We start from the raw sequence: 15,280 nt of genomic DNA, 5'->3' as shown, positions 1-15,280 counted from the left end.
AGTGGTGTAGTCTACGTGATACGCGGGTATACGCCGTATACCCACTAGAAAATGCCAAGGATTTCCGTATACCCATTTAAAAAGCGTGAGGATACGTAACAATATCGTTTTGTGACAGAACTTTCTTTCATAAATTCACCCGTCTGTGTTGCGAACACAGGCTGTGGTGGCGATTTGCGAATCACTAACGTTTTTGGACCATTGGGGCTTCCGTGGCCTGTGAAAAAACTACAAAAAACTAGACTACACCACTGGTTTTTGCTTTTACTTTATAGAATCCAGACATTACCACACACTGGAGGCAGAGGAAAGATATTTAGTATTGAACAGGAGTCTGCCATTGTAGATATGGTACAGTAGTGGCAAACAATGCAATCAGACTGTGTGAGATCCAGGCAGCAGTAACTGCAGATCAGGGGGCATTTGGAAATATAAACAGTGTGAGTTTGGCAACTATGGATCGAGTCCTTAAACAAAACCATGTCAGAATGAAGCAGCTGTACAGAGTTCCATTTCAAAGAAACTCTGACATCGTAAAGGAGGCACGATTCCAGTATGTGCAGGTACAGGTTTTTTATTGTAATACCTTGATGAGTATGATGTTGTTGAGAACCTGTGGCATAATCATCAAGAACGGATGGACTAAATGCGATATATATATATATATCTTTTTTTTTTAAAGGTATTTCCACCCATAAGTTTCCACCCTTTAGAGTTTGTAAAGTGTCATATTTCATATTGATGGCTGCATTTTGTATTTTGTTGTCCATTGTGTAATGGTTGATTGAAAGGATAAATGAATTTGACCACAAGTTGTGTTTGATGGAAATATTTGCTTATATTGCATGTTTTTAATGTTTTGTGAGTGTTAGAGCATTTTGCTATCAAAATGAGTCATTTTGGCCATTGAGCTTCAGTTTTATCCTGTGTGTTAACTGTTTTGAAAATGTGATGTCAGAGTGGGCAAATGTGTTTAAGCAATCGAGAAAAACTGTAACCGATTTTGAGTTAAAATTCATATATTATCTCTCAATACTTATATGGAATGGTCTAAACTAAACTGTGCTGTATGGAATAAAACTGGATATTACTGCATGTGTATTTTGGCCATTTTGTCAGCAAAGCGGTCAAACACCAGACGACCTCCACGTGTTCCTCCGGGAACAACAAGGCCTGGTGTCTGCCTGACCTTACCGTAGGGAAGAGAACTGCTTGTTCATGCACGCTACCCACAATCCTGCTCTACGGCACTGATTTACTGAACAAAACACTGCCTTGTTACTGATTTCCTATTTATTACCACATTTTATATACAGTACTTCCTGTTAATTAAGGTATTTGCACACACCTCACCATCACACCTCTGTGTACCTTCCAGATTTAGTTCCTCTTTTCTGTTATAATAAGCTCCACTCTTCCAGTATACAGTCAGTGTTCCAGGACTACTGAGCAGATAGTTGTGAGTTCAAATCCCAGGTCCACTAAGCTGCTACTGCAGGAGCCCTGTGTGTGGCTTTTAACCTTCAATTGCTCAGTTGTATAAAATAAAACAAAATAAAATAAAATAAAATAAAGTGTGGGGGGGCATGGTGGCTTAGTGGTTAGCATGTTCGCCTCACACCTCCAGGGTTGGGGGTTCAATTCCCACCTCCGCCTTGTGTGTGGAGTTTGCATGTTTTCCCCGTGCCTCTGGGGTTTCCTCCGGGTACTCCGGTTTCCTCCCCCGGTCCAAAGACATGCATGGTAGGTTGATTGGCATCTCTGGAAAATTGTCCGTAGTGTGTGAGTGTGTGAGTGAATGAGAGTGTGTGTGTGTGAGTGAATGAGAGTGTGTGTGTGCCCAGCAATGGGTTGGCACCCCGTCCAGGGTGTATCCTGTCTTGATGCCCAATGACGCCTGAGATAAGCACAGGCTCCCCGTGACCCGAGAAGTTCGGATAAGCGGTAGAAAATGAATGAATGAATGAATGAAAATAAAGTGTAAGTTGCTCTGGATAAGTGCATCTGTCAGACAAACAGCTTGATGGTTCCAATACATTGCGATAACATGACGGTATACATTTAAGTTACAAGCCTCATACTGTATTTAATATTGGGATTATGTTCATGAAACACTTCTGTACTAAAAAAATTAGATTCTTACAGTTAAAGCGATGCCTAGCCTCAAAGGGTTTGAGAATTAGTTGTCTCTCTGTATGTAGCTTTCAAAAAGAAAAAATGTCAAAACCTTCAGAGAAAGAAAAAGAAACAGACCGAGAGAGTGAGCGAGCGAGAAAGAAGTTGATCCAGCAGAAATACTAACTGAGAAAGTAGATGGCTTTCATTGAAGCTTCACATGAAAGTTCATCTGTATTCGAATGCACTGCTTACACAGTTACACTTGATCTATACAGTTGTAAATAGTGAAGGATTTATAACCTCATTCTCTGGAACCTGAAGATGAGTTGAGTCTGGTTCCTCTCAAGGTTTCTTCTTCATATCGTCACAGGGAATTTTTCCTTGCTGCCATCGCCTCTGGCTTTCTCATTAGTGATAAATACTGTATAAATTTCATTTTTAAACCTTTTTCATTCTTATTCAGAATTTTTATATTCCTGTAAAGTTGATTTGAGACACTGTCCATAGTTGAAGGCACGATACAAATAGAATTGAACAGAACGATCAACAAAATCCGCCCTATAAACAGCATCGTCCCGTCGTATAGACAAGATGGTGTCTATACGTTTCGACCTAGTAACTCACTCAGCTTCAGAGTGCACTCCTCTTGCCACTGTGAACTTGTCTCTAGTCATGTCTTCCAGACATCTTTCCCAAACTTAAACTCTGACAGAAAACCTTTCAGAATGATCATTCCAGCTGAAACACACCAGATCCTCATACACTTGTTCACTGTAATAATAATAATAAATAAATAAAAAGCTTGCAAAAGAAAGAAGAGTTAATGTTTGAAATAGCGTGTCAGTGACGAGGAAATTACAGCATCTCTGTGGACATCCAGACAGAGCCATTTCTCATGTGGTCAGAAATCTTTGCTTTTCCCTGACAGAGATGGATTCACTGTTATTAGGTTGCAGTTTGCTCTTTAAGGCATTGTGTAGTGTTGTGTAGCCTGGGGAGCTTTGTGTATCATGCTGTGGTTGATTAAAATGCCTAAACAGACGCATTACTGAACAGATAATATGTTCTTAACAGATATACATACAGCTTCCAATAAGAGAAAGACTCTTCATGGCTGTGAATGGTTTACTTTAGTAGTCTGCTTTAAATACACCATAATTCTACACAAACTGACCCAATATAATTTATTTATAGAGGTGCTGCTCTGTATCACCCACACGCTGGGTACGCATATGTCTTCTGGAGTCTCCAAAAATAGTAATAATTTAATTACTTTTAAAAATAACTTCCACTAGTTTTTGACATTCTTGAACTTAAAATGTAGGCTGAAAAAATACAGGGTTTAAAGGACCATTTTGACCCACAGCAGTCTCAGCAGTCCATTTGTCCCAGACTTGTAGAAGATTCCAGCAAACCTAAAATCTGAAGTCAATCAGCTCCAGTATTATAATTAATAGCTCCTTGATTTGGGATCTATTGATCTATTGGGATGTTTTGATCTGAATGAGATCAATAATGAACTCGAATGAAGAATGAAACTTTCTGGATTAAGCCACGCCCACTTCTGGTTTAAATCTGTATACCGATATAGATAGTGATAGCATTATATTATAAAATATAGTGCTAATGTATTTACTCTAGTAATGCACAAAACTATTAGACACCATCTAATATGGTGACCCTAACACAAGGACCAGTTTTTTTTCTGGTTTTAAAATTATTGTGCTTTTTTTTTTCCTTTTTCAGTACACAGCCTTACTAATAACTGTAGTGGTCACGGTACATCGATAGCATCAGGGCTGCTGGGCTTCAGATTAACCTCTGTCATGCAAACGTAATCGCAATTGCTTTTAAGTCATGCGTGACATATAAATGAAGCCAAGAATGTGTGCCAAGGACAAAGGCAGGCGACAAGAGACAATTAAAGAGCTGGTAAATGGGACATGCTAATGCTATTTAAGGAGGAGAAAAGACAGAGAAAGAAAGTGATCAAAAAGGAGATCAGGAGGTCAAGTGAGAGAAGGAGCATAAAAAGAGTGAAGGATTGTGAAAGAGAACAAGAAGGTAGAGAAGTGTTTAAAGTAGTTGTAGTAGCAGCAGTAGTGGTGATGGAAGTACCAGGACCAGTAGTAGTAGTAGCAGTGGCAGTAGGCAGTAATAGCAGTACTAGTAGGAGCAGAAGCATTAATAGTAGCAGCAGTAGTAGCCACAGTAGTAGCAGCAGTAGCAGTAACAGCAGTAGTAGTAGCCACAGTAGTAGCAGCAGTAGTAGTAGTAGGTGCAGTAGGAGAAGCAGTAATAGTAGCAGTAGCAGCAGTAGTAGGTGCAGTAGTAATAGCAGCAGAGTAGCAGCAGTAGTAGGTGCAGTAGCAGTAGTAATAGCAGTAGTAGGTGCAGTAGCAGTAGTAATAGCAGTAACAGTTGTAGTAGGTGCAGTAGGAGAAGCAGTAATAGCAGTAGTAGTAGTACAGTAGGTGCAGTAGGAGAAGCAGTAGTAATAGCAGTAGCAGCAGTAGTAGCAGCAGTAGTAATAGCAGTAACAGTTGTAGTAGGTGCAGTAGGAGAAGCAGTAATAGTAGCAGTAGTAGTACAGTAGGTGCAGTAGGAGAAGCAGTAGTAATAGCAGTAGCAGCAGTAGTAGCAGCAGTAGTAATAGCAGTAACAGTTGTAGTAGGTGCAGTAGGAGAAGCAGTAATAGTAGCAGTAGTAGTAATAGCCACAATAGTAGCAGAAGTAGTAGCTGCAGTAGTAATAGCAGTAGTAGGTGCAGTAGTAATAGCAGTAACAGTAGTAGTAGGTGCAGTAGGAGAAGCAGTAGCAGCAGTACAGTAGTAGGTGCAGAAGGAGAAGCAGTAGTAGCAGCAGTAGTAGTACAGTAGGTGCAGTAGGAGAAGCAGTAGTAGTAGCAGTAACAGTTGTAGTAGGTGTTGTAGTAGTAGTAATAATAGCAGTAGTAGGTGCAGTAGCAGTAGTAATAGCAGTAACAGTTGTAGTAGGTGCAGTAGTAGTAGTAATAGCAGTAGTAGGTGCAGTAGCAGTAGTAATAGCAGTAACAGTTGTAGTAGGTGCAGTAGCAGTAGTAATAGCAGTAACAGTTGTAGTAGGTGCAGTAGTAGTAGTAATAGCAGTAGTAGTACAAGCAATAATAGCAGTCGCAGGAATAGTAGCAGTAGTAGCAGCAGTAATAGTAGAAGTAAAAGCAATAATAGCAGTAGAATCATTAGTAGGTGCAGTAGCAGTAGTAGTAGCAGTAGCAGTATTAGCGTAGTAGTAGCGATTAGCTAGTGTCTCTGGGACTGATGGGGGAGAGAGAGTATGCCTTCTCTCTCATCCCCGTAATCATAACTGTATCATTTCAGACATCAAACGTATGATCTTTTTATCTATCTATCTATCTAGCTATTTGTTTGTTTGTTTGTTTGTTTATTAATGTATTAGCTGCTCAACCTTCTCTCCCGAAGTGTTATCAGCCAATCTAGCAATTTGCTAGCAATATGTTAGACATGGATCCTGTCTCAAGGATCGTGGCGTGATGTTTTTGCAACATCACTCATCCCTCAGCGAGTCTGACTTCTAAAGGACAGTCTAAAGAAAAACTCCCTTCTACCTCTCATCCCCATATATAGAGGCTTCTCTATACGACCGGCCCACACACCAACACTGACACACAGTTAACCAAGAGCAGCGCACAGCATTTCTTTAAAAAGCTAATAGAAGCACCCACACACACTTCAGTGCTTCAGCGGCGTAATAAAAAGCAGGTCGCCTCTTTTTCTAAAGCTAACGCCCTTCACCTTGCCTCCTCTCCTCTCCGCACAATGTGACCGTGATACACAAAGCCGTGGCTCAATCGTACGGCCGGATATGGAGAGGAAAAAGCCAGCAAAAATAGCCTGTGAGAGAGAAAAAGAGAAAAGGAGAAGTAGCAGACGGGTGCTAAAATCGAGAGCGTCTATCTGCACAACCCTGAAGTGAGTCAGCTCGGCCCAGACGTCACTGCCTCCTCCAGGGCTGTTAAAAGCCGCAGGGCAACGTGAGCACCTCAACTGCTGGGCTCGGGGTCGAGTTAGGAGATCCGAAGGAGGACGGAGTGCTCAGAGAGTGTATGTATGTGTGTGTGAACATGTCCTTGAAAGGCTCATTAACTCTCATTACTAACATACCGGGGCAATTCCATGCAAATGTCAAATGTAGCTTGAAGAGAAAATAAAGTTGTGAGCACAGGGGAAAAAAATAACTTCTAAATCGCCCACTTAGGTCTAAATATAACATTCAGTTTTAGTTTAGCTTGAATGCAGCTCTTCAGGCTGTGGAGTATCGTATACCAGTTAAAGATTCATGCATTCGAAAAAGTTATCCATTCACATAGTAAGCAATGTATAGACATTATAGCTCACCCTCAGCATTTTACTTTCATTTACTTCTGCGTGATCAAGAAGTTTAGAGTAAAGAAAAACACTTTTGAAGGAAGAAATTAATTTGAATTGAAAGTACCATCTCATCCAGATCTTTCTCTGATCCTCCAGTTATAACGCTGACACTCACCTTATTACTCAGAACTGTTTCTTGTTCTTCCTCAGTCTCAATGTCCTCGATGTCATCATCGACATCTCACCCGTGCACATATTCACCCTACACAGGGTTTTGCCGTCTTACCCGCTTTCTGAGGAAAGCGTTATCTACACTACTCTGCTCAGAGGCTCGCATGATAGGCTAGCGTCACTGTGATTGACAGGCGAGAGAGAGAGAGAGAGAGAGAGAGAGAGAGAGAGAGAGACATGCACACACACACAATCTCTCTCTCTGTGGCATCGCTGGAATTCGTACTCACAACCTCTCATTGATGCACCGCTCATGAACACCTGCTTTCTGGTTCTGACTGCGATTCCTCCTGCTTTCTCGGGCTTTTAATAAATTTCATCTTCAGCTTCCAGTGCAAACTATTCACTGAAAATGACAATGGAAATTACGAGTCTGGAGCAACGATATTCAATTCAATTCATGTGTGTAAAGGTTTTCCCCCAGCAGAGGGATGGATCTTCATGCAACGCAAATGTGCAACCCGCTACAAGCTGGTTCTCCTCTATCACACCACAGCTAGGAACCAGAGACGATGATGACTAACACTGGGACTGAAGATATAACTGAATAATAAACTTGTAAGCAGTTTCAAACCACAACAAATGGTTTACATCAAAAATAGGTTTTTTTTAAATAGCAAAGCTCTTCCGTTTCTCCTTAATGCTTTTACCCAGAATCCAATAGAATTTGCTCATGTTGTGTTGTGCTCACGTTGAGCATTGAATGTCTTTGTCACGTCTCACTCCACAGAGGTGGTTAATATGAAGCTCGTATGAAGGTAGACACTCAGGGTTTTGGGAATTTGTAGTTTTTTATAAGTATTTCTGTTTATATCTAGCTTACGTTTATATCTAGCTTACGTGAAAGGTACAGAACACACACACACACACACACACACACACACACACACACACACACACACACACACACAAACACACACAATTACTGAATGATTAGTCTTAATCTAAGGACACTATGAAGCCCATAAGCTAAGTTTTCATCAACCCTGTCACCCTCAGCTCATTAAACCCTGACTGTCACTGCAATCAGCTTCTCTCTCTCTCTCTCTCTCTCTCTCTCTCTCTCTCTCTCTCTCTCTCTCTCTTTCTCTCTCTCTCTTGTGCACTCTCTCTCCCTCTCTCTCTCTCTTGTGCACTCTATCTCCCTCTCTTTCTCTTGTGCACTCTCTCTCTCTGCCCCCCCCCCCCCCATCAGTGTCTTTTTCACTGTGGTAACTCCATGACAGTGATCTGAGAAATCAATCAATAAGACTGTGTATGTAAGAGAGAGAGCGCGTGAGAGCAAGAGAGAGAGAGAGAGAGAGAGAGAGCGAAGGGGGAGAGGTTAACGTTGTATCCGAGTCAAGTGTATGTCTGAATGTATCACAAGGCAGATTTCTTTAACTAAACAGCCCACAGGCAGTGTGTCTTATTCAGTAAACACATAACTAGGTGTAAAAGTGTGTAAAAAGAGCTTGTTTATTACAGAAGTAAGAGGAGACGGAGAAAGCGCAAGACGAGAAAGAACAAGAAGAAGCAGGAAGACGTGGAGGAAGTGTAGAAGGGAAAAAGGCGGAGGAGGAGAAGGAGAAGCAGCAGAAAGACGAGTGCTGCGTGTTTAAAACAGATGCTGATCCACATTCAGGAATTACTCCTGTCCTTTTCCGAAACCATGCAGCGGCTTTTAGATCACTTTTACAATCTTGTTTAAACACTACTACAGCCAGTGTGTACTGAAATCAGACGGGAAGAATGTGGACTCGGGGAGAATTAGGAGAAAGTAACATTCGAATGGTCCTCACTGCTTGTATATAGTGAAAACTACGTTATTGACTAAACACCGGAGACAAACGTCCGTTTCATTTTCAACGTATTTTCTCGACACGTGTTTTAACTTAAGGCTGAACAGACAAAAGTTTTGTTTGCCATTTGGAGCTCAGTACAGTGGAATAAGAGAATCGGTGTTTAGGGACTTTCAGCAATTCTGTTGCTTTTTAAATCTGAAATCGTAACCAGGATACAAGCTCTCGGCTTTAATCGAACTCTGACGTGAATCGCGCTTTCAAATAAACGCTTGCATTTAGCGAGAAAATGAGAAAACTTTCAGTGATCACGGCTTACTGTTTATTACACTGTCTAATGAACCGTTAAGATTCTCAAGGATTTCTCAAGTCCACTGAAGATGTGAAGGAGGAGAAGGAGAAGACGCAGAGGTGAAAAAGAAAAATAAAAACAATTTAAAACATAGATTTTATATAGTAAATTATTTTCTCGATATCTAACTGGAGGATGTGGTAGTGCTGGGGTAAAGGTGTTGGATTACTTATGGGAAGGTCATGAGTTTAAATCCCAGGTCCACCAAACCCTGAACAAGGCACTTAACCTTCAATTGCTCGGCTGTATAAATGAAATAGAAGTAGATAAGGGCTTCTGCCAAATGCTGTAAGTGTAACATCTTAATCATGCACGTAGTATATTATATCATTTTTCTTTCCAGTGTCTTTCCAGTGCGCCGTTCAGATAAACACACAAAAAGTGTGAATTATGTACTGAAAAAAACAAAAACAAAGAGCAGGTTCATAGGGTCGGTTCAAGTCTGTTGGAGTACAAATGTCCTTTCAGATGGAGAACCTTAACTAGGAAAGCTGCACGATAAAGCAGGATCTTTAGGGATAAAAAAAGGCTGCACATGAAAGCAGGATCTTTTTCAGGAACATTTCCATATAATTGCTTTTGAGAAAATATTTCACCCCAACAACTTGTAACAGCAGGCATTAAAGCGCTGTAACTCAGCCATTCCTTACACTGCGAGCTCGGAGAGAGCTTGTGATCAAATTCCTAAGAAGTGGCAGTTGCTCCTCACTCAGTACGTACGGTAGGGTGAATATTTCACATGTCTCGGTATGCTGTGTGTGAACCCGGGTTTCTACAAGCTTGGTCATACGGACGTTTGCTAGAGAAGGGACTGTTTCTTGCCTACGTGGATATGAATGAACAGGCAGACTGGCACACACACACACACAAATACATACACAAAAATGCTGATGAGGTAACAGTGCCTTCTTTCATACTGAAGAATCCCATAGGTATTAGAGAGGTGCTGTACCTGCTCTCCCTCACTCAGGCCTCTATTCATGTGTGTGTTATTTGTTTGTGCGTTTCGTGTTCGCTCGTGGCTTTACACAGAGGAGCACTGTTAGGCTAAAATCAGCGGCACTGGTTTGACGCACGTGGTGTGTGTGCGTGTGTGTACATGAGCAACACCCATATCTTTAAATCTGAGCCAACGTTGGATTCTCTGGCATCACACACACACACACACACACACACACACACACATTTTGAGGCCGGATGCTCAGCCATCAAACACCTAAGGCTATGAAGGTTGTTTGGTTAAAGGGTGTGTGTGGGTGTGTGTGTGTGTTTAGGCGTATGGAGGGCGCAGTCCCCTCTGTCAGCCAGAGAGAAACAGAGGGGCCATGGTGCTGAAACATTAGCTGTGAGACCTCAGGGTCGCCTCCTGCTGACTCCGGAGACTCCGCTGCTGGAGAAAGTCTACTACAGCAAAGGGCAGGTGGTGTGGCATACAGCCTTATGCAGCTGTCATAAACACTGCAGTCACCAACACACACACACATTCTGGGACTTGACCACTGTGTTCACAAGGTTTCATGAGTGTCTCACATGGCACATGGGCACATCTTCTGGGCATGGTCTACTCCAGAATGACTCCGCCCCAAACCACGGTGCATTAGAGATGGTGAGGCTTTAGCTCTCGGCTAACACGGCACTGACACAAACACCTTACTATGTCTCTGATAGTGTCATGATGTGATGTAAAGTGATTACCACCTCGTCTTCAGTCTCAAAGCAGTCTGTCCCTCACACTAGTATTCTAACTCCAAAGACTCTACCCAGGTTTTCACTTAATTCATGACTCAAGTAGGTTTATCAGGACGTTACTGCATTTTTTTTTGCTGATTCTCAGTAGCTCACACTCACACATGCTGGACATTGGGAATCAGTGCTAAGTAAATCCAGAGAACATGCACATCAGAAGTTGTCTCAATGCTGTCTTTTTGTTTTTGTTTGTCTTTAACTGCTATAGGAAGCTAAATGCATGAGTCTGTGCTCAGTTGGCAGCTCCAGGTTCCTGGTGGCATTGCAGGCGTGTGGATTGTGTGTGATTTGGTGGATCAGCCATCAAAAGGAACATAATTAGAAAGTTAAATATACAACTTTGTTTATCTGTGTTGCACTGTTAAGTGACTTCCTGATTGCTCACACACACACACACACACACACACACACACACACACACACACACACACACACACACACACACACACACACACACACATACACGTAAAAGCTTTTAGAGCTCTACAAAGTTACAATTGTCTTCTCCAAACAACATTAACCTGACAACACCTGAAATGAAGGGCTGCTAATGTGACATGGCACAGCTAAATGTTTACAACAGTTATTTGCTATTGAGGGGAAAGGAGAGATGCTCTGACTGCACTCATAACCGCAGGAGCGAGAGCTGTTCATCACGTCCCCCAACAAAACCACAATGAAGCTTTTCTCCCCCCATGATTAATTTCCCCATGCCTTTGGCTCAACTGGAACTTCATAACCATACATCAGGCAATTGGTCTCTGGGGGACAGAGAGAGAGAGAGAGAGAGAGAGAGAGAGAGAGAGAGAGAGAGAGAGAGAGAGAGAGAGAGAGAGAGAGAGAGAGAGAGAGAGAGAGAGAGAGAGAGAGAGAGAGAGAGAGAGAGAATCAGACAGACAGAGAGAGAGAGGGAGAGGGAGAGAATATATATATATAGATATATATATATATATATATATATATATAATCATACATAAATACATACAACATACATACATACATACATATATATAGGAGAAGAGAAAGATATAGAGATAACAGAACAGAGAAGATATATATATAGAGATATATATATATAAATATAAATAGTATAGATATATAATCAGCAGACGACAGCAATAGATATGGGATTTGATAATGAAGATAGAGAGAGAAAATCATACAGACAAGAGAGAGAGATAAAGGAATGAATATAGAGAATCAGCCTACAACAGACAACATACAGACAGCATACAGAGAGAGATATAGATATAGATAATTATAGAGAGAGAGAGAGAGAGAGAGAGAGAGAGAGAGAATTTTATTTTAATCTTGCCATTTTTATCTGAAAAATGTGCACAAATGTCTACCCAAAAAACCCATCAGACCACATTTATAACTGTCATCCGTCCACATTACTGCTGATGTTGGCTACTGAAAGGCTGTCAGGCTCATAAACAACAGTAAAGTGCTCAAACCTTGTGTGTTTAACAACAAACCAGATTCATTTGTACCAAACACAATTTCTGCAGCAGTGTTCAAATCCACACCAACTTTTCTATATGCATAAGATAACATCACGGTACGGCAATAAGATCACGTCCTCACGTGTGACGCAAACCTGCAAGAGACTGAGACGTGGAATTTATACCCCACATAATGTAAGAGTTCAAATGTGGTGAAAAGATGAAATGTTTGGAACTAATTTGAATACAATTACAAACAGGAGAGCTTCTGACTCAAAGTGAATGAATATGATGTGGCTTTGTATTTGATCTGATATGCTATTCTTCAATTTCACAACTTTTAGAAGTCATTTATGCAAAGACAAGAAGTTAGAAAACCATTGGGATGTAAATTATGATACACAACAAAGGGTGAGGGTCTTACAGTAAAATGACACGGTGTCAGAGAACAGACGATCAGAACAGCAGTCTTTTCTGAGTAGAAATTGTGTTTGCTGTGCCAGAGGGAGTGTGCGAATTAGGTGGCTGCCTTTTAATTCCCTACGGCAGAAAAACATCATTTTGCTCCTTTCCAGTCAAAACGGTGTCTATGGTGAACCCGTAGACACGGAGTAGTCATTATGTAATTATCATGATAAGATAGCAGGAGAACAAAGCCTGAAAAATTTGTTAATTAAATACTATTAATAAAATCAAATAAACTGTAAAATACTCTAGGCTGAAATTCAGTTTTTGCTCAATTTATGCGCATCGATTCAACTTGAAGCAGAATTCCTGAATGTGAGAAACTCTTCAAGCCACGTGCGTGTATACGTTGGTTCTTATTCATTCGTTCGTCTTCGGTGAGTTCTCTATTAAGGGTTTTCGCTGACTTGTTAGTTCCTCAGGAGCTCTTGGTTGCTTAATTCCACTGAACTACAAACTGTTGTAGAAAAGACACCAAATAAGGATGAGGTTCCCTCCTGAGTCTGGTTCCTCTCAAGGTTTCCTCTTCATATCATCTCAGGAGGTTTTTAAACTTCACCGTTGCCTCAGGCTTGATCATTAGGAATAAATGTTAGAAATAAATAGTAACTTAATATTAATCTTTAAATTAATCGTGAATCGTTAAATGTGCTATACAAATAAATAAATTGAATTGAATTGAATTATCCTGGAATGTGTATGTGCCCTGCGATGGGTTGGCACTCTGTCAATGTGTATCCTGCCTTGATGCCCGATGATGCCTGAGATGAAGGCTCCCCATGACCCGAGTAGTTCGGATAAGCGGTAGAAAATGAATGAATGAATGAATGAATGAATGAATTATCCTGGACAAGGTCACAGTGGATCCTGAGATCATCGCATAGCACCACACCCACACCCACCCATTTACTTACTCATTCACAACTAGTCATCAGTTCGCCTAGTTATCACACAAACAGTTATCCCAATTTCTCCAGCTGGATCAGGATTTTCTCATTTCTAACCCATTACTAGGGCTCGTATTCTCAATGCAATAAGATATACCATAAGTAGTTACAACTAGGAGATATATTCACATATATTTGCTGCCCACTTTATTAGGAACACCTGTACACCTGCTCATATATGTAGTTATTTAATTATTCTATTATGTGGCACACTAGTATTCTACACAACACATAAAAGCCATCAACAGATACAAGTCAGCGAAACGTCTGATCTCTGTCACTTCAATCTTGGAATGGTTGTTAGTCCCAGATGGGCTGGTCTGACCATTACAGAAACTACTGAGCTTAATGGAATTTTCACACATAACGGTCTCCATAGATTAGACAGAATGGTGCAAAAAAAAAAAGTTTCAGTTATTGTACTAATACCTCAAAAAAGGAGAGGTTGCATGATACATTTTGTATGACGACACAACATCACAAAAAAAAACAAGGATAGATTATAATAATAAGACGCGCGCGAGCAGGTCGTTTAAAGATGAGAGTGTGCGCGTGGAGATGTAAACCGCGCACGAGCAGGCCACTTCAAAGAAAACGGTTCATTTCATTTAGGCAAACCACAACGAAATGTGTCGATAGTACTTATGGTAGATTTATGATATAAAATATGATATTTATGGCTCTACTGGTGCGGTTTGGCCATAATACGCTGAAAAAGTTGTTTGTTCGTACAACAGAATCGGTTCGCACAGCGCTCGTGCCAATGAATCGGTTCCATCAACAAGCAAGTTTAAGAGTTGTAGCTTTTTAAGTAAACAAAATCCACTCATTTATGAATTCACCTACTGTTCATGTATGAAGAGTTTAGCTTATAAACATATTCCTGAATCTATCTACACGCCTCAATCCAAAACATAGATCCATCCACACATTTCTGTCCACGTGTTGTGTTTCTCTCTTATTACTCCGGATAGCAGTGGTGTTGTTTTGGATCCTGTTACATTCACAAAACACACCGTATGATAAGAGCATAAACATTCACACGTTATAAACTTCCTCGTGTGCTGAAGGAAACGCGTTATTAACTATTCATTCATTCATCTCCAAGTGCTTCTTACCGGTGAGATTTCTCTCCTCCGTGTGTTCCACCACCGAGCCCAACATCACTAACATGCCCAGCTGCGGTTCCTCTCACAGCGTGAAGCGAGATGACGCTGACAGTGAGAGTGAGAGAGTGTGTGTGTGTGTGTGTGTGTGTGTGTGTGTGAGAGAGAGAGAGAGAGAGAGAGAGAGAGAGAGAGAGAGAGAGAGAGAGAGAGAGAGACTAGCGCCGGACCGAAGACACCCGTGCGTCATTACGCACAGCAGCTGCTTCTACAAAAAATAAAAAAAAACAGAGTGCACGCGCCTCGACGTGTCTTACAGACATTTCTTCCTTTTTTGCTTTATGCTTCCTTCCTGTTTACAAAAAGACAAAATTTTTTCTCGACATTCCGTGACACACAAAAAAGCCACACACAAAACCTATTTATGATCATTCATAATTTTCCCAGATCCTCATTTGTTTCAAGTTCTCCATGACTTCTTATTCAAATAATAAATGCCAAAGTCTATTAAGCAAAATGAAACTCCCTTTCAAAATGAAGCTCATGTATGAGATATGAGTCTGTCTCAGATTTTTATTTATTTGGAATGGACATGGAGTTAATTAGCCTGAAGCCTGAGCTGACCTTCGCTCAGCTAATAACAACCATCCTGATGTGAGGTGTGTACAGTTCCACAGCTTTATCCATCTCTAAATAAAGCTAACAGGGTCAATCCGAGG

At 41.0% G+C, this 15,280-nt stretch overlaps 1 protein-coding gene across 6 annotated transcripts in view; it reads right to left on the bottom strand.

Annotated features, from left to right (window-relative positions):
- Window positions 1–14,713, bottom strand: part of znf385c (zinc finger protein 385C) — an 87,892-nt gene extending 73,179 nt beyond the window's left edge. For 5 of the 6 annotated variants that reach the window (XM_047801085.1, XM_027161058.2, XM_047801086.1 and 2 more), the window contains exon 1: window positions 14,574–14,713. In XM_047801085.1, the coding sequence (XP_047657041.1) occupies window positions 14,574–14,628 (55 nt within the window). In that variant the 5' untranslated portion in view covers window positions 14,629–14,713. Of the gene's footprint in view, window positions 1–6,663; window positions 6,816–14,573 lie in introns of those variants that run through there. The other variant, XM_047801088.1, reaches the window with a different exon arrangement.
- Between the last annotated feature and the right edge of the window lie 567 nt (window positions 14,714–15,280).

Source organism: Tachysurus fulvidraco, chromosome 15 (assembly GCF_022655615.1).
Source record: "Tachysurus fulvidraco isolate hzauxx_2018 chromosome 15, HZAU_PFXX_2.0, whole genome shotgun sequence".
In the NCBI taxonomy this organism is placed as follows: domain Eukaryota; kingdom Metazoa; phylum Chordata; class Actinopteri; order Siluriformes; family Bagridae; genus Tachysurus; species Tachysurus fulvidraco.
This window is presented reverse-complemented; position numbering and strand designations above follow the sequence as displayed.